Source organism: Lycorma delicatula, chromosome 8 (assembly GCF_047948215.1).
Source record: "Lycorma delicatula isolate Av1 chromosome 8, ASM4794821v1, whole genome shotgun sequence".
Lineage (NCBI taxonomy): Eukaryota > Metazoa > Arthropoda > Insecta > Hemiptera > Fulgoridae > Lycorma > Lycorma delicatula.
In genome coordinates, this window is record NC_134462.1 from 96,764,694 (window position 1) to 96,785,520 (window position 20,827).

At 33.2% G+C, this 20,827-nt stretch overlaps 1 protein-coding gene across 1 annotated transcript in view; it reads right to left on the minus strand.

Annotated features, from left to right (window-relative positions):
- The window catches only part of LOC142329498 (bestrophin-2-like), a 46,631-nt gene that overhangs the window by 8,979 nt on the left and 16,825 nt on the right, over nt 1-20,827 (minus strand). Inside the window, exons 6-8 of the mRNA XM_075374172.1 lie at nt 20,654-20,779; nt 15,125-15,232; nt 7,756-8,007 (exon numbers count right to left, since the gene is read on the minus strand). Of these exons, the coding sequence (XP_075230287.1) occupies nt 7,756-8,007; nt 15,125-15,232; nt 20,654-20,779 (486 nt within the window). The remainder of the gene's footprint in view (nt 1-7,755; nt 8,008-15,124; nt 15,233-20,653; nt 20,780-20,827) is intronic.

A 20,827-nucleotide genomic window follows, 5' to 3' on the forward strand; every position in this document is an offset into this window, starting at 1 on the left:
TTTAGTTCAATTAAAGTAACATTTTTTGTAGCTTTTTCACAAGCGAAGTTTGGTCTTATAACATCATAATGATTGCAAAATCTCTTCTAAATTTCATTAGTTATTAAGAAATTCCAAGACTCAAAAGGTGACTGTATTTTTAGCTTCTTCAACAATGCCAGGTAAGTGCCTAATTAGATTTTGTGCTCTGGTTTGTCTGTTCTGAGTAGACCTTATTTTTTTCTATTTAGTAATTTTATCTTTTCCCAGATAAGAATCATTGTTGTTTTCAATTTCTTCATCAGTATCATCCTGACACATGTCTGAATCACTTTCCTGCTCTTCAATGACATCTTCATTTTCACTACCTGAAGATTCATCCAAACTTTCATTAGAGATTTTATCATCTTCCAGCAGTAAAAGTTGAATAATCTCTGCATAGTGTGCGCATTAGTAGCTTTCAAATGGTCTAAATCCATAATACAAAAAAAATAATCAGCTTTTTAACATACATTAAACAAAAACAATGTTTTAGATAACAAAAAAAATAAAATGTCTATAACATATATATTTGCAATTTACAACATAAAAAAATGTTTTCTTTACTGTATATTTAAAAAAACACGATATTTAAAATGTGATAAAAACTGTAACAAGAATGGGCGCAATGTATCTGGTAGATACAAAATCTTCACTGAAAGACACATGCACTCAACTTAAGATCTAGGTCAGCCTCTGTGTCTCGACCTTTCATCTGCAGGTCCCAGGTTCAAATCCCGGTCAGGAATGGCAAAGCCATCCAACTCATCCTCTGAATCAATACAGTTGTACTGGAGATTAAAAAAAAAAAAAATAAAGGTCTAAGACTGGACTAATATGTAAAATAAGATAGGTTAAAAAGGTATTGGGAGGGGGAGGCTTCTCTCAATTACAAACTCAATTAGAAACTACAAAGGAAAATGGTGCAGACCATTATCAGATACAATCATCTGACAGAGGGTTAAAGGAAATAAATTTTAAAGACATCATGTTTGATCTCGCACAACATGGGAAAAGATTCCTGCCAAAACAATAGTGTACTTTTGAAAAGATTTGTGGCCAACTCATCCTCTGTTACACTTATACGAAAAACACAAAAAACCAGGGGAAAATGTACAAACACAACATCTGAAAGTAGTGAAGCTTAGAAGGATTGCTCGAAAGGATTACAGGCTGTCGGGCCGTCATTTGTACATTGTGTACTGAGTTGTCTTCAAAAGTATGACCTCTTACTGACATCCGTTTGGACTCATAGGTTGGAAACAAATCAAGCACTTATTCAAAATTTAAGGAGTGCCCAACGCAGAGCCTTAATCATATGCATTGGTGTTTTTAAAACAACCTCCTAAGAGGCTACCACTGTATTGGGAAAGGCTCTCCCAATCGATTTAGTGGTAAGTTCAGGTGGCCATGTAGAAATTGTTTAGAGGAAGGGAGGCCGAAGTATTTGTGACACAGTTTTGAGCCAGGTCTGTACCAGAGTGGAATGGTGATCTCAATGCACCAGTTCTAAATTTTGAACAGTTGCCAGTCTCCTGCCTGAAGAGGAGGCTTTACAACCTCGTGATGGAAGCATGGTAGCAAGAATGGCATACCATGACTAAAAGAAGATCCTTGTATAAGTTTATACAGGATTTGGGGGGATGGTATGCCTCACTTTCATTTTTAAGGAGCAACAGGAGCCAAAGTGCTCTCCAACCATGTAAATTTAAACCAATATTTGTTTCAGTTCCACCTGGCAGCTGATGAGCTGCACGTCTGCAGGGAGGTCCAGTCAAACGAAAACATGATGTTTGACTGCCCAGCTCTTGGGAGGGGAGGCCAGAACTCAGGCCACCTTGAAACTTAGAGGTCAAGGGGAAAATTGGCCACTCACAAGTAGCGAGTCAATGCGACGAGAGCCACTTTGTCGAACCGTGTGGGAATTCCTTGATGCGGTTGCTTTGTTCAACCGACATCAGTAGTTTGCTTAAGGGAAAAGACTCCTACCGCACTACTGTAGAATGCTAACCAAGAGATATGGCTGGCTACCAGCCAGATTAAGGCTCCAATTGCTTTAATGGTGGACAGGTACTTGCTGGCACTCAGCGGCTTAGGCATGGCAGCAAATTGCTGTCTTTGACGAGATAAATTTAATTATTGATAGTCATATATGTTTTAGTAGTTGATGGGTGCACTTACTATATCTCATTTTAGTGATATATGACAGGTGGGCGGTGGGACATGCAAGCAAGTAGAGTATGGTGCCACACTTATTCCATTTACGCTTTTAGGTTATCTCTAGGAGCTAGTTAGGACACAACTTTTGAGGATCAGTAGCCGTTTGAGGCACAGACATTCGGTTTTATGCTAGGGTGATGAAATGGGGTGGTGGCAGGAGAAATGCCAAGCAAACCAAATCTGAAAGTAGTGATTTCAGTCCTGATACTGAAATAAATGACATTAAGGAGTTGCTAGCCCAACTTTGCGGTCAGGACAACTTAGAAGGACTAACACAAGATGATGTAAATGAATGGCTGACCGGAATTGAAGATGAAAATTATCAATTGATGACCAGCTGGATGATAATTGAAGATGTGCTGGATCAGGACAAAGATGATGACTGTGAAAATGTGACACCTTTGCCATCAATTATTATCATAGGTCAAGAAAGTGCTTTGAGTGCATTTAATGTGTATATCAAGTGGGCTGAAGAAAATGAAAAGGGCAGCTGCTGATATTTTAACAGTGTAATGTTTGCGAGAAAATAATTTATTAAAGCAAAAACACAAATAATTACTGACCAGTATTTTTCTGTTAAGTAGTTGTATTATTGTTACTTTCTTCATCAAATTACATTAGTTATTTAAATCAATAAATGCATATGAAAGTACATAACGTTTTCTGTTGCTTATTCTACTGAAATTAGGGTAATTCCAGTATCCTCTGAAGTATTATCTGAAAGGTAATTACCGGAGGCTAAACAGGAAAAAGAAAAGAAAAAGGTAATTCCAGTAATCTGACACCAGGACTGTCCAATATGTGTCGAATTATCAACAGCTTACTGTATATTAATTTTTTGCATTTCTGAAATTTATCCAACTATTTCTACAACTTGTCTACTACTCGTATTCCTATGGCTAATGTAATCAATTTTAATTTTTCATTACAGTCTGCTTAAAGTAGCTTTATGTTATATAATTTTATTCTATTGTTTTTCCTACCTATATTAAGCTATCAGAAGCAATCCAAAGTTTTTCTTATTGTTATTAAACTTATGAAGTTTAATACATTCATCGATATGAAAATTTTTTACCAAAATTAACAGAAAACATCATTTACATTTTTGCTATTATATGCTTGCTCCCAGTTTAAAGTTTTTAAATATTTTTTTAGATTATTAAAATTAATTTTGACAGAAAATTCTTGATTAACAGATGAATAAAAACAGACAGAAAATATCAGTCATATATTTCTAAGTACACCATAAGTGCTCTTAGAAATAAATGAGCATTGAAAAGTCCATCTTCACTCTTTTGTCTTTTAATACTTCTTTTTAAAAATGTTATAATGCTGTAATCAGAAATTTGCTTTAATCAGCTTGTTTTTTTCAAATGATGGATCTATAATACCTTTACTATTCATAGCTTCCACTACAGATACAATTTATAGTCTTAATATCTTTAGTCAGAGAATACAAAATCCAAGTTCTAAACAATTTCACCTTGAATACTAATCTGCTTCCAGAAAAGTTTTTCTACTCATAATTCTTTATTTTTGATTCTAAGAGATTTAATTTCATATGCTTCAATATTTTCACAGTATTCCTTTACCGTAATTGTCTCCATTTTTTAAAACATCTTTCATAGTTTCATGACAATAGTTAATTAAATTACCCAAATCTTCTCCATTTTATTATCAGCTCTTATATCATTCAGAATCTTAGCTATACACTCTCCCCTTTATTCTTACCTGCTTCTGGTGCCATATTTTTTCTTCAAGCTGTAGAACCTTCACACCTCCCAAGTCTATTATTCTCTTGCTTTAGGTAATTTAACATTATCTTTAGTAATTTTAATACAGGATCCATGAAACATGAGACCACAGCCACACTTAACAAATTTAAAAGTAACTACTTCTTTTTGCAATAAACTATGAATAATGAAATAACAGTATTTATTTAAATGAAACATAGCAGCTAAATATAATGTAAGTAACAGTATAAAAGGTTAGAAAATCAACAGATCTGCTACATCAACCTTCCTTCTTGATAACTATATGTCAATATTTTTAAAAACATATAAACATACAAGCACACAAAAAAAAATACACTAAATGAACAAAATAGTTCAAATCAAACACACTTTTTGACCACATTTTCAATACATCTCTACCTAAATCACAAAAAGCCAAAGTAACATCAATTAAGAACCAGTGTGAAACAGGAGCACCAGTTACTGAGGAAGGTCACAAAGATGACAAAGCATTTTGAAATAAGTTTTAAAAATTACTTATTAAAAAATCTAGTTTAAATTTTAGATAATAAGTTTAAAATTTTAATTATTATCACTCCTGATGTTATGAACAGGAACAGAACATCGTTATGAATGACAGTAATAATAAAATACTTAATAATTTAAAACATTCTAAACTCAGGGGATACATCCAATTATTCTTCTGATGTATGATTGTAGTGTAAACAGACTATTTGGAATATGTACCAAAATAAGAATTACACTGCACCACAGTAAATTCAGAAGCAAATTATAATTATTATATTTCAGTAGGGATTAGGAAGCCTGGCTTAACCTGTTAAGTACTTCCAGTCATCACTGAGTACATCACTGAGATTAGGAAGGAAAACAGTTTTAGAGTTGGTAAATAGGAGCTGCCCTTTCAACAGATAACACAAAGAATGTACTGGCTCTGTAGGTCCTAGTCACCTCGGCATTGACCAGAGTCTGGCTTACACCTGTAGAACCCAAAATGGGGAGGAAGGGATTAGCGATAACATAAAGGATTAATGGTGAAAAAGAATATATCCATAGAAAAACACAGCACAAGATAAATTAAACTACTCCTGTAGTTTCAAGGTCTTCTCCAAGCAGTGGGTATCCATCCTATGATTTTGAATTGCTCACCTCAAACATGTGCTGTCACAATTTGTTGAAAATTAAATAGCCAATGAAGAACAAGCACAGGCTTCCTAAAGGAACATACTCATCCTCAGTCATAACTGACAGTGTCAAAACAACCCAAGACCTCTTCCCACTTGTTTAAAAAAAAATCTAACAGAATATTTCTGCATATTTTTTGTATTGTATGACTGAAGGCCAATGTATTATGAGGTGGTTGTTTGATGTCATTCACAAATACATTACACCAAAGGGAATCACCTCTTTCATGACTTTCTTTCTTTTTCCTGTTTAGCTTCCAGTAATTACCATTCAGATAATATTTCAGAGGATGAATGAGAATGATATGTATGAGTGTAAATGAAATGTAGTCTTGTACAGTCTCAGTTCGACCATTCATGAGATGTGTGGTTAATTGAAACCCAACCACCAAAGAACACCGTTATCCACGATCTAATATTCAAATTCATCCTCTCATTACAACTAGAACATATCTTTTCTCTGTAATTTCTTTCATAAATATTAATCAGAAGAGATTCTCTAATGACTCTTGTTCAAGCCTTACCCTTCACCAAACGGGCAGATTTTGATGATTTTTTTTTTTTGCATTTCGTAAAGGAAGCTTCTCTAGCAGTGGTTTTTTTTAAGTTCTTTCCAAAAAGCTACGTAGAAAATTTTATAAACAAAAATTAAATTGTCTACATATCTTTTTGAAGACTTTTTGTACGTTTGACAACCTGATGTCATTCTGTTACCCAAAGTATTTCATACAAAAACTCAAGACATACATATATTCTGAAACTTATGTGGAAAAAAATTTTCCACATTCCAGAACAGAAAATATCAAGAATAAGCCTTAGAGGATTCTTGGTAGCAGTTTTTAAGTAGAGTTTCTTTGAATTTCTTTTTTTTTATTTTCTTTAAAAATACAAGTTTCTTTCTTGCCTTTTCATTCCTTATGAAGAGCTTTATGGACAATATTTCTGTCAGTCTATCCTATTACAAATAAAAAAATAAAACCAAAAAACGTGAAATAAAATAAATAAAAAACAGACTAAAAAATACACTAAAGAAAAAAAAAATATTTTTTTTATATTTTGAAATTGATACCTTTTGTAATATCACACCAAACCAAATTGTATAGTAAAACATTTTTTAAAAAGCCAGCAAAGAGTTGCATAACTTTTCCAGCTTTGTCAAGAACGTTACAAACAATAAAAAAAATGAGTTTTATTATCCTCTATCATTGAACTTGAGGTAAATCCACTTCCAAATATATAACCTAAGCAACATACTAACGTAATGGAAACTTTTAATAGTACAATAATGCGAGTCTAGAAATGTAAAAAAGAGTTTTTTAATCCACCCCTTAACATCTGAATAAGACTAAATACTTTAAAGAAGTATCTTAGCTACCTAAGAGTCATTAAATAATGCGGGAAATTTACCTACCTGTGGAGTAAAATTTTGAGTTACAGGATCCATAAGATCTGTTTCTCCTTGTCCCACAAGACCAATTGTGACCAAAATTAAATTATGACAATGGCCCATATACAAAACTCACCTAGCCAAGTTTTCCCAATCGGTCCACTCAGTCTGAAGATATTCAAGTAAAAAAGCAGACAAACATACATGTTCATAGTATACACATCCTTGTGAAATTTGTAAATGCTAAAATTGATTTTTGGTTTGAGAGAGTCATGAAAATATAAAAAAAAACCATGAAAATAATCTGATCTAATTAGCATATTTTCCTTTATATAGTATACTGTACAGCTATACAATAACTATACATTCAGAAAAGTAAAAACTTCAGTAATCTTTAAAATCACCTTCAGTGATTAAAGCACCTTCTTTGTGACTTCAGTGCTGCTGTTACTGCTGGTGGTTTTTCTTTAATTAGGAAGATACATTAAAACACAACAATATACCAAATTAACAAACACAATTCAAGTCAAATAAACCTTTAAACTGCATTCTTAATATGGTTTTGGCTAACTAAAAAAAAACAGCTGGCTAAAACATCAGCTAATGCCATTAAAACAACAGAACTAAACTAAATCCAACTTTTAATTTTTATATAGATACACCAAAGGCAATTGCGTGACTCTAGAGAAACATCTAAGTATACTGATAAGTTTACAGAATTAATAACTTGTTTTCATAATTAAACTTGTATTTTTGCCTAACAACTTAATATTTTTAGGTGTTATACAGATTCATCCGTTCTCTTTACTTTTATCATTTATTCTGTTTTAATACTCATCCTATCACATTTATGATCTGGACTTATAAATAGAAAACAGGTAGATTTCATATGACTGGAATTTTTAAGCGAGCAGATATTAGATATTAAGTGAGCTACTACTTCAGACCTTTGTGTTAGGGTGGTAGCACACTTCTTTCATTCATTTTGAAGGTTCTGGGTTTGAAACTCAGTCACACTTGGCATTTTTCACACACTAAAATATTCATCTTTAAGAAACTGTAATTGGTTGTAGGGGTATCCTAAATAAGGAGGGGGGGTAATTGCTAAAATAAGTAAAATAAAATAGGACTAAGTAAAGAAATAATATGAACTTATAATTAAAATCAACAGTATAATAACACTGAAATCACTTACGCTACATGCAATTATGTCTTTTGTGTTTTCAGCGTTTATATTTCTGCTTTCAGGTAATGTATCAAGAGGTACAAAATTAGATTTTCCTTCTGGTACTTCAACATTATGTGTTGAACCCATAAAAGGTTGTGTCTGAAATTGTTTAGTCGCTTCAGTATAAGGTAATTCTGCTGGAAATACATCATCCCAGTGTTGATCTTTTAATAACTCAGGATGATCTTGATGCATTTCATCAACGACAACATATGAAACCTTGAAAATTAATAAATCAAAAAATTAAAACTTCAACAGGATGGGTTCATGAATAGATAATACCTTTGGTTACGACCAGCCTTTGGTAAGCCTGGTCCTGACCAGTGAGTGATATGCACCTCAAGCTAAAAGGGTTTTTGTAATCATGATTCGTCTAGAATCTAGCTTAATATACATTATTAGTGTTAAATAATTTCTGAATATACAATAGTAGTTAAAACAATAAACAATGTCCTTATACACTGCCAATGAAATCTAACAGTTAAATTATAATCTCAACATATTCTTATAAAATTCAGCATATATTTGTATAAAGATGAGTAGTTTTTTAATGTAATACTTTTATATTAATGATTGTAATATAAACAATCATTCATTAAAATTAGCTAATTTTACTAGAGATCGATGTGTTGCATATTTGTATTTTGTTAAGGTCTAATTGATTTAAACTTTAATCTTATTTCACTACTTTACATATTTGATAAGTTCCTTTATACATAAAAGTTAAAGAAAATTTTATTTTTGCCTTAATTTTAAGGCAAAAACAAAAAGAGTTAAGGAAGGTTAAACAGGCAGAAATTTACTGGGCCAAATCAGAAGACGACCTCATTAACATAACTACAATTATAACAAAACAGTTAATTCCAAAGAGTTGATTCTGTAAAGATATATATGGTTAGTAAATATTTAACAGTTAGTTTGAAGAAAGACAACAAGCTTGGTTCTTTGATGTTGTAAATCCTTAATTTCAACAGCTGTGGCCCAATATGGAAAAATTGGCAAAGAATACTGGATGTAGCTGCAAAAGTGCATATCTCAAGATATGCGAAAGATATGAGCTGTAAAATGTTTCAAAAACAAAATATTGGCTTAAAGTGAAACAACAGAGCAGTATAACATCACTAAATCTCTTTAGCCATGCTCAGTCTACCCACTTTCTTCTCATAAAAAAATTGTGTCTACTCCATAATATAAAATCATAAAGAAATTGCTTTTTTTTTCTTCAGTCATTTGACTGGTTTGATGCAGCTCTCCAAGATTCCCTATCTAGTGCTAGTCATTTCACTTCGGTATACCCCATACATCCTACATCCCTAATAATTTGTTTACATATTCCAAACGTTGCCTGCCTGCACAATTTTTCCCATCTACATGTCCCTCCAATATTAAAGCGATTATTCCAGGATGCCTTAACATGTAGCTTGTAAGTCTGTCTGTTCTTGTAATTATATTTTTCCAAAGGCTTCTTTCTTCATCAATTTGCTGCAACACCACTTTATTTGTCACTTTATCTACCCACCTGTTTTTTAACATTCTCCTGTAGCACCATATTTCAAAAGATTCTAATCTTTTCTTCTCAGCTACTCCGATCATCCAAAATTCACTTCCATATAAAGCTACACTCCAAACATATACTTTCAAAAATGTTTTCCTAATGTTTAAATTACGAGGCATATTTTTAAAGTACGGTTTTGTAATTCCACCGCTGCTATGCTGTGGTTGGCATTCCTCACATGTGCACTGTGTACCCGCTATCTATTGGCAAGCTACAGACACCATTACACAAATATTCGACTGCGTTTACATTTGTTTGCGAGTATTTAAAATGCCTCTGCTGATCAAGAATCCTGCCAACTGTGAAATACGTGGTGTGATTTGTTTTCTTAGTACTAAAGATATGAAAGCGGCTGAAATTCATCGTCAGATCAGTGAAGTGTATAGAGAAAACATTATGAGCAATGGGATGGTATGAAAATGGGTTAGAGATTTTAAAGATGGCCACCAAAATGTTCATGATTAGGAACGTAATGGATGGTCTTTTGTCATTACTGAAGATTTGGTGCACAAAGTTGACAAAAAAGTGAGAGACGCTTTACAATTTCTTCGCTAACTGAAGTTTCCTCAAGTTTCAACAAGTGTTATCTATGAAATTGTAACCGAACACTTAAATCATTGATGATGATGATGTCAAAGCGACAATGTTGCAGTGGTTATTAAGTCAGGAAGCAGACTTCTATGACGATGGTGTTCAAAAGCTGGATGCACAATACAAGTGCCTTAATATTGGTGGCAACATCCTTGTTAGACTCCCTTTTTTATTACGGCTTCTTTTTTATGTTCTTCGATTATTACTATTGTAGTTTGGTTCCTGTAAATGTTAGCAATTGTTCTTCTATCTTTATACTTCAACCCTAAATTTTTTTAAATGCTAAACATTTTATTCCAGTCTACGTTATCAAATGTCTTTTCTAAGTCTATAAATGCCAAGTATCTTGGTTTATTTTTCTTTAATTTTCCTTCTACTATTTATCTGATCACTAAAATTGCTTCCCTTGTCCCTATACTTTACCTGAAACCAAATTGGTTTTCTCCTATTCTTCCACTCTCTCAATTTTCTACTGTACAGAATTCTAGTTAAGATTTTTTTATGCATGACTAGTTAAGCTAATTGTTCTGTATTCTTCACATTTATCTGCTCCTGCTTTCTTTGGTATCATGACAACAATACTCTTTTTGCAGTCTGATAGAACTTCCCCTTTTTTTCGTAAATATTGCACTAGTTTATGTAACCTATCACTTTCCCAACTGCACTGCACAGTAATTCTGCTGGTATCCCATCTATGCCAGAAGCCTTCCTGCCACTCAAATCTTTTAATGATCTCTTAAATTCAGATCTCAGTATTGTTTCTCCAATTTCATCCTCTATAACACCATTTTTTAATTCATTTCCTCTGTCTAACTCTTCAATATATTCCACCCACCTATCGACTTTACCTTTCGTATTATAGATCTTTGTTTAAAACATTTTTGGATTTTAATTTATGTATTCCAAAATTTTCCTTAACTTTCCTGTATGCTCCGTCATACATGAACATTTTACCAATGTTCATTTCTCTTTCCACTTCTGAACACTTTTCTTTAATCTATTCTTCTTTCGTTAGTTTGCATTTTCTGTTTACAGCATTTCTTAATTGTCGATAGTTCCTTTTACTTTCTTCATCACTAGCATTCTTATATTTTCTACGTTCATCCATCAGCTGCAATATATCGTCTGAAACCAAAGGTTTACTACCAGTTCTCTTTGTTCCACTTAAGTTCGCTTCTGCTGATTTAAGAATTTCCTTTTTAACATTCTCCCATTCTTCTTCTACATTTTCTACCTTATCTGTTTTACTCACACCTCTTGCGATGTCCTCCTCAAAGATCTTCTTTACCTCCTCTTCCTCACTCTTCTCTAAATTCCATTGATTCATCTGACACCTTTTCTTCAGGTTTTTAAACCCCAATCTACATTTGTATCTCCCTTTCATCCTCTTCTTCTGCTATAACTCCAGTTTCTAAATTCATTTCCTCCATATAACTCTTCAATATATTCCACCCACCAATCGACCTTTTTTTTTCTATTATAAATTAGTGTACCATTTTTGTTTAACACATTACTAGAATTTAATTCATGTATCACAAAATTCTCCTTAATTTTCCTGTGCTCCATGTATTTTACAAATGATCATTTATTTCTCTTTCCACTTCTGAATACGTTTCTTTAATCCACTCTTCTTTCGCCAATTTGCACTTCCTGTTTATAGTATTTCTTAATTGTCTATAGTTCCTTTTACCTTCTTCATCACTAGCATTCTACATTCATCCATCAGCTGCAATATATCCTTTGATATCCAAGGTTTTCTACCAGTTCATTTTGTTTTGCCTAAGTTCACTGCTGCTGATTTAAAAATTTCCTTTTTAACATTCTCCCATTCTACTTCTACATATTCTGCCTTATCATTTTTACTCAGACCTCTTGTGATGTTCTCCTCAAAAATCTTCTTTACCTCCTCCTCCTCAAAATTTTCTAGATTCCACAGATTCATCTGACAAGATTTCTTTAGGTTTTTAAACCCCAATCTACATTTCATTATCACTAAATTATGGTGCTATCAATGTCTGCTCCAGAATAAGCTTTGCAGTCGACAAGTTGATTTTTAAATCTTTGTTTAACAATGATATAATCTATCTGATACCTGGCAGTATCACGTGGTTTTTCCCATGTGCATATTCTTCTATTATATTTTTAAATTGGGTGTTGGCAATTACTAAGTTATACTTTGTGCAAAAATCAATAAGTTGGTCCCCTCTTTCATTTCTTTTGCCCAGCTATATTCACCCACAATATTTCCTTCCTAGCCTTTTCAATGCTTGTATTCCAGTCTCCAACTATTATTAAATTTTGATCCCCTTTTATGTGTTTAATTGCTTCGTCAATTTCTTCATATACACACTACCTTATTGTCATCACGGGCACTTGTAGGCATAGAAACGTTAACAATCGTTGTCGGCTTAGGTTTTGATTTTATCCTTTTTATAATTATCCTACCTCTATGCATTTTGAAATACTCTACTCTCTTCCCTATCTTCTGGTTCATTATGAAACCTATTCTTGCCTGCCCTTTATTTGAAGCTGAGTTAATTATTTAAAATCACCTGACCAAAAGTTGTTTTCCTCTTCACACCAAAGCTCGCTAATTTCTGCTACATCTACATTTAACCTATCCATTTCCCTCTTTATATTTTCTAACCTACCTACCCTTTTTAGACTTCTAACATTCCATGCTCCGACTCATAGAATGTTATTTTTTAATTTTCTGGTGACCCCTTCCGTAGTAGTTCTCACCTGGAGATCCGAATTGGAGACTAGTTTACCTCCAGAACATTTTACCAAGGATGGCACCTCCATCTTTGTTACATGAAAATGCAGAGAGCTACATTTTCATGGAAAAAAATCAGCTGTAGATTTCCATTGCTTTCAGCTGTGCAGAACTCAGAAGATTGAGGGATGTTGATATGGCTGCTTAAGTCCTCCTGATCTATGCCCTTAACAACTACTGAAAGATCTGCTGCCCTCTTTTAGGAATCATTCCTTAATCTGGCTCTCAACAGATACCTCTCCAATATGGTTGCACCTTCGTTCCAGCGACTCTGTATCATTGAGCACTCCGGCCCCTCATCACCGGCAAGCTCTCATGATTCATAGAGGGAGAGAAATTGCATAAATAAGCTTTACTCTAGATTATGTTTCATAATATTTTAGAAAGCACCATACAATCTGGAAGGTGGTCTTGACTGAGAAAACTTTTTCAAACTGAAAACCAAAATTATTAAAAATCCATTGTCTTAACAGCTGGTGTTAATTAATCATCTGACTAAGATATCATATAATATTATTATTAACCCATTCAAATCATATGATGCCCAGAGGTCGCCACACAATTTTTTGGCGTAAGTCATATGACAACCTTAGGTCGCAGTGCTGCAGTGCTCCATATACATGCATATATTCAGTTTATAGCTCATAGATGGCATTGTAATGTATTCTGAAGTGAAGTGTTAAGATGTGATTTTCGTAAATTCCTTTCTAGTCTCACTCACTGCTTCTTATCAAAATAAAATAATCTCTTTGTTTGTATTTTTTTTTATGATCTCAGTAGCCATCATGGCAGAGAAAATGTTTCATGGAAATTATGAGGAAGAATTGACAAAGTCTTTATAAAGCATTCTAAACAGTGTTAATGAATGTAGTGGTTTTACTGATGAATCAAAGTCTGAAGAAAGTTGTAGTGATAGTTCTAGTGAATCTAGTCATGAAATTAGTGAGGAAAGTGATGATAATAATGATGATGCACCAGGCCCTTCTAAGCCATACATATGCAACATAGAAAAAACAAAGTGATTGGAATTTGACAAAAACTCAAAATAACCCCATTATATATTCTTTTACTGAACATAGTAGCATTTGTGAAGATATATTGAATAAGTCTGAGTCAGATCCACCTTCAGAACTTCACATTTTTTCGGAATATATGGAACCTTATGAAGCAACTGAACAATCCTGTTAGGAAAAAGTTGAAAGATGATAAATGGTTTCAAACCACTGCAAATGAAATTAGAGCTAATTTTGCTTTAGTAATTTTGATGTCACAGGTGCGAAAATCACATATCCAATTGTATTGGAGTAAAAACAGATGCACTGTTTTGTTTTACATGCAAATGTCAGTACAATCAAAATATTTTGGAAAAATTCAAAAGTAATGTAATAAATGAAGTAGGTCTTTAATTGTTATTAATTTATCACACAAATGTCTAAGCTCTGCATCAAAAGTTCATAGTTTATTTCACATCATCCACTACACATATACAGTATCCAAAGATTTTCATCCTCCATTTGTTTTTATAAACTTTCTCCAATTTGTTTTATTTCTAATTTCTTTTCAGATTATTAATTAGAGTAATTAAAATTAATCATTTACTTCTCAACAATATAATGTAATATTCTAGATTTCTGTCCACAAAAATGAAATAATTATTGCAACAAAATAGTTTTGAAGACATAAAGGGAACACACTCACTGCTAGAGAGAGGCATATGGGGAGACTCTCACGAACAAGATGATGTTTGGATAACACTATACATACTAGTGAATATATAAAAAGGCAACCAAAAATAATCTTTAAAAAAATTTGAATACTATCTGATCATTACAGCACAGAATAATGCAAATAGATTTTGCACATGTGCACAGTCGCTTTCTACAGATACCATTGTGATAAATTTACAGTTTCCTGGGCATGTTTAAAATGTTTATGACTGTAGACAGTGTCACTGATTGTAAAATATGTGTTGTAATTCATTTCTTAAATGCAAAAGGTACACAAGTGGCTGAAATTCATCAAAATATTAGTGCAGTGAATGGGAATAACACTATGTCTGATGAGATTGTGAGAAGATAGAATAGGGGATTTAAAGAGGACCATATAAACGTACCCATATATGGTACAAAATGTATGACTATCTTTACTGATGACCTGGTGCAGAGAGATGACCTGGTCCAGTTCATAAACCTAGTCCAGGTGATCTTCAAACATTTCAACTGTAATGTCAAACATCTCTGTGAAACACTATAATCTTAATGAAATCATTGATTTGCTGTCAGGATTATTGATGTCAGATGAATCTTGCTTTCAACTGAAAGGTTTGGTGAATAAATATAATTTATTTGATGCAACTGCACTTCACTAACCAGAAAACTACTACTTAAAAAATTATGTCATAAATCTATAAATACCTGAAGGTTGCGATCAATTAGCCAGTTTATTTCAAAATCATCATCATCCTCGCCAAACGGGTTTACTAATGTTTCTGCTACCATAAGCCACCCCATATAGAAGAAAAACTTAATTAACAAATAATAAAAACAATTATTATTTTCATAATAATATTGCTGTATTTTTTTCTTTTGATTATGTCAAAAAAGTTATGTAGTTAATATTATTAATGAAATAGACAATCTGTAGAAACACTGATCTCATTGAAAATATTTTCAGGAATGAAATGCCTCTTCTGCAGAAGATAAGTTAGCACTTATCACAGGTAAGTTCTAACTTATCTGTGATAAGTATCTTCACAATTTTACAACAGTTTAAGCAAGGAAATTAAAATTTTGAAAACAACCATTTTAATTCACATGAATATGAGTATGATGATGAAACTTAATCAAAACTGTCAGTCATCATGCAAATTAAGAACAGTACTATGTAAGAAGCAATAATGAAAGAAAAATCAATAGCATTTATTTGCCACTATACAACCATCCAATTTTTTTAATTTCTGGCCAATTAAAAACGTCTTAAACTTGAAACATCTTTCAAAAACCTGTGTTCAGATCAAGATCTCATTTTGCTAAAAATATGATATTTTTTGTAGATGAAAGAGGTCTGTTTTTCAAATGTCTTTTTAATAAAACTTGAAATTTACAAATAATAAGTACTTTGGCAAAAATTGTAACAAATAAACAGTAACTACAAGGTATGTTTTTTTAAGAAAGTACAGTTTTTATATTTGTTCGCTGCAGCACAGCTGTCACCGTTTTGCACATGTGCACAGTCGCTTTCTACAGATACCATTGTGATAAATTTACAGTTTCCTGGGCATGTTTAAAATGTTTATGACTGTAGACAGTGTCATTGATTGTAAAATATGTGTTGTAATTCATTTCTTAAATGCAAAAGTTACACAAGTGGCCGAAATTCATCAAAAGATTAGTGCAGTGAATGGGAATAACACTGTCTGATGAAATTGTGAGAAGATAGAATAGGGGATTTAAAGAGGACCATATAAACGTACCCATATATGGTACAAAAGGTATGACTATCTTTACTGATGACCTGGTGCAGAGAGTTAATGAAAAATTCCGCAGGAATAGACAGTTTACAATTTCATCACTACATAATGCATTTTATCTAATTTCATAAAGTGTTCTCAATGAAATTGTGTCTGTACGCTTACATTATTGGAAGTTGTGCACACACTGCGTATCAAAAATGCTGACCAAGCTGCACAAAAAGAAGATTTAGTGATCAATTTTTAAGCTGAATTGTTACTGGTGACAAGACATGAGTAACTCACATTACACTAGAATTAAAACAACAGTTCATGGATTGGAGACAGTCAACAACTACCAAGAAAGTGAAGTTCAAGCAAACGATGTCAGCCTGGAACATCATGTGCATTGTTTTTGGAATAGACAGGGGCCAACACTTATTGATTTTTTTGCCATGGGGTGAAATGATAAATGAGACATATTGTGAGACCTTGAGTAATCATGCTGCTTCACAACAATGCTAGCCAAATGCGAATCATTGCACCCAAGATCTCATCATGTCATTTGACTGGGAACAAATTGATCACCAATGACGGCTTGCATTTAAAGCAGCACTTCAGCAGTCAGCATCACAATGATATCAAAACAGATGTTTAGCAATGCCATTCAGTAATGGTTATCTTCTCAGTGGCAGATTTTTATTAAACTGTAATGCAGAAGCTGATCAGATGATAGTGTCTTAATATAGTTTATTATGTTTCTTTTTTTTTTTGTAGGGTGAAAAATACTTTTGCGTTATTGCCTGAAACAAAAATAATACTATATTACAAAAGAAAACACATTTCAATAATTATTAAATAGTTGAATACAGATGCACAGCCTAAGAAATAACAAAATATTCAATAACATCATCATACTGTTTCCTAGAATATCTTAGATGTTAGCTCCTAATTTAAATTTATGCAATGCAATGGAACATAACACACACAGTCCACAAGAATGTGGTGTATCATTAGCTGGCAGTCGCAGCGAAAACACAAATGGGTCCATCAGTCTGATTCATTAGGGATCTATGTAAGATTAGTAGGCCCTATTCATAAACTGCAGATAATAACATCCTTTATATGGTTATTCCACATTGAAGAGCTCCATGACAGCATAGTATCCTTGATACATCGGAGTTTATTATCTACTGTAGTAGTCGTCATCTTGCCTTTAATAGAGTAAAATCGGTAATAGTAACACAAGTGGTGAAAGAAGGTTAACTACTGCATCTTTAGCAGTGGAATCTACACGCTCATTACCCAGGATTCCCACATGGCTAGGGATCCAGCAAAAACTAACCTGTGTGTTGCGATGGTTCAACTCAGTGACTGCACTATGAATTTCATTGATAATGGGATGTCTAGAATACAAATCTAAAGCTTGGAGTGCACTACACAAATCGCCAAAAATGAGGAATGTGACGGTATTTTGGGTTAATGATACTCAAAGCCTGATTGATGACATACAGTTCAGCATTGTAGACACTTGTAATACCAGGCTGACTGAACATATAGGTTCTTTCATTTACAACAAAAGCACATCCAACGGTATCATTCTGTTTTGACCTATCTGTGTATACTAGTGCGTCTGGGTTTGTCTTGGATAGAAATTTGTAAAACATTTACTAACAGATGATAGGAGTTGTTGATTTTTTTATTATATTTGGTGAGATCATAATTAAAATGTATGGGTCGAGTCTCCATGGAGGATTAAACAGTAATAGGTTGGGAAAACAAAAAGTGTGTCAAAAATTTAAAAGGTACATTAAGTGCTGTGTACGAACACGCATTGGTGCTATATAATGTGGATAATTTTCATACCATTGCACGGACTGCTTTAAAAACCAGGTGATTTGGTTGTCCTTTACGATGGGCAGAGTAAGATGCAAGCAGCTGGTCCCATCTATCCCAGAGCAATAGCTCACTGCAATCTACAAGCTTGCTTGCGACAAAGCTTGACCTAAAGGCACCTGCAGTAAGACAAATAAAAGCACGATGTATAGCATCAGCATCTTAATCTTGGCATGACATGCTGAAGAGTAGGCAATGCTACCAAATAATCCAAACACGACCAAACTAAAGAATAATAAAAATGCAACATACATGATCAGTCGAATCCCCACTTGGTGTTGCTAAGGACTCGTAGGATATCTAGAATTTTTAACATCTCCCTTTTAACTGTTTTATATGTTTGACCCACATAAGAAGACCATCAAAAAGCAAACCTAAAAATTTAATCTCAAGAAAGGTAGCAATTGGCTTCTTTTACAAGTTCTTCTCAATGGAGAATAAACGGGTCTCATAGGGGGAAAAATCTACGCATTTTGTTTTCTCAGGTGAGAACGTGAACCCAGTGAGGGTTCACTGGGTTCACTGGTAAACTTTTTACGAAGTTTCAAGGTGAGATATAGTATTCTGAAGTAGTTTCTCAGCTGTGGCTGTTCAACGGGTCATGATATGTATAGCAAAATCAACGGATATAGAATGTGAAACAGCTGGCTGCACACATTTAGTAATACTGTCAATTGCTATAGTAAACAAGTTGGCACTTAATACCCTTTCTTGAGGTACTCCAATCTCCAAGGTGATACAACACAAAATATCTAACATGAACACAGAAAGTTTGATCATATAAGAAACCACTAATAAAAGCAAGCATATTGCCCACAACTCCCCATTCTTTAAGGGTGTTTAGAATATCTTATCGCCAGGCCATGCTGTACACCCTCCTGATGTCAAAGAAAATGCTGGTGGACCAGAAAAACATTTTGGATAGCTATTTCCAGTTGATACCAGATGATCAATGGAAGATCAGTTTGGCAGAAATCACATTGTTCTGGAGATATTAGGGCATGTTTCTCTAAATACCATTTAAGCCTGCAGTTTACCATTCTCTCAATCACTTTGCACAAAATGCTTGTCAAGGAAATAGGGTGGTAGTTTGAGGAGCATGATTTGTCTCTTCCATGTTTAAGTACTGGTAAGACAATGGCTACCAAGCAGACAAGTGAGAAGACTTGCATAGAGAACAACATATTATAAATACGCAATAGGTGATGTAGTGTTGAATTGGAAAGGTTTGAGAGCATACTGAGAAAAATGCTGTCAGATCCAGAGCAGGGGTGCTTGCAACAACTCATTGATTGATTGTAAAGGGAGCATTTAATTCGCTAACTGAATCACCAGCTTTTAATGGTACTATTTCCATCTGTATCTTATATTTCAAGAGCGGATAGTTAGATTTTCCTTTTCTTTGTTTTATTTTTACTTTTTTTGGCGCCCCATTCATGTGTGTAAACTTTTATCAACATGTGTGTACTTTTCTTTTTTCTTTAGCTACTTCATGCTTTTCAGTAAATGCTATCGTTTATTCGAACTTTTTGTTTTGAAAATTGACAAGGGCTAATGTTTATAGTTTATAATGTTTATCGTTATAATGTTTATAGTTTTTTTAAAAAAAACTATAAAAATTAAAAATACATTTACAGATTATAATTATGTGGTAATTTTATAATTATGTGGTAATTTTTAATTATTATTGGATAATGGATATGAGAATGTAACAAATTATTATAAGTACTTGTTCTGTAGAAATCTGTAAGAGAGACAGACAGTTCAGCATCAAGTGATGCAGAACTCCTTCATGAAAAAAGTTAGTTTATTAATAACTATAAGCAATAATCATAAGCTTCTTCATTACTTCCACCTATCCTCTATTCCATGACCTCCTTCCATTCTTCTTTTCGCTTCTGTACATTTTTCCAGTCCTTAACCTAACTATCCATCACAGTGTATCAGTCTTCCATCACAAGATTCATAGTATGCATCCTCCCTTTCTCCATTTTTTTACCTATCAGTACCATCTTGGCCTTGATCATTGTATTATTTTTAATTGCTGTTTACTTCAATGCTGTATCTCTATTCCTTTTATTCTTCATTTTGTACACCCTTGTAATTCCCACATAACTTTAGAAACTTCTTTTCACAAGCCTAGTGTTTCTTTTCTTTTTGTAACCCACAATTTATATAAGCGCTGTACATAGTATATAATATAATCACATTACTTTCATGGGGTTTATCCTAACTCAGAATCCCTACATTAAAAAGATGTGAGATACATCTAACTTTAGATCAGAATCCAAAATTCCAGCCCTCTTAGCTGTTTTGTTCGATTATCACTCCTTTTGAAGTTCTACCCTTCTTCCTCAATGATTTCTTTCAATGTGTTCAGTTTTCCTTCACACATCATCTGGTCATATGAAAACACCACTGCTATAATCATTCATTCTCCATGTTGCAGCACTCAATGAAAACCAGTTTATTATTTAATTAAATGTATGAAGAAAATCAGTGGCATAAATACATATAAGAATTGTAAATCCCATAAATATTTAACATACCTAATATAAAAATTATGACATAAAAATAAAAAATGATTTTTTGCTGTCACCTGAAGAAGGGTGAATATCGGTACAACAGGATCTATTGTATGATTTGGGTAATTTTTTGTTGGATCTAAGTACTGGTTACCCATCAGACTCGCTACAAAATAAGTATATACAGCTAATGTTACAACCTGAAAATTAGTTTACATAATTAAATTTATTTGTAATGAAATTCAAAA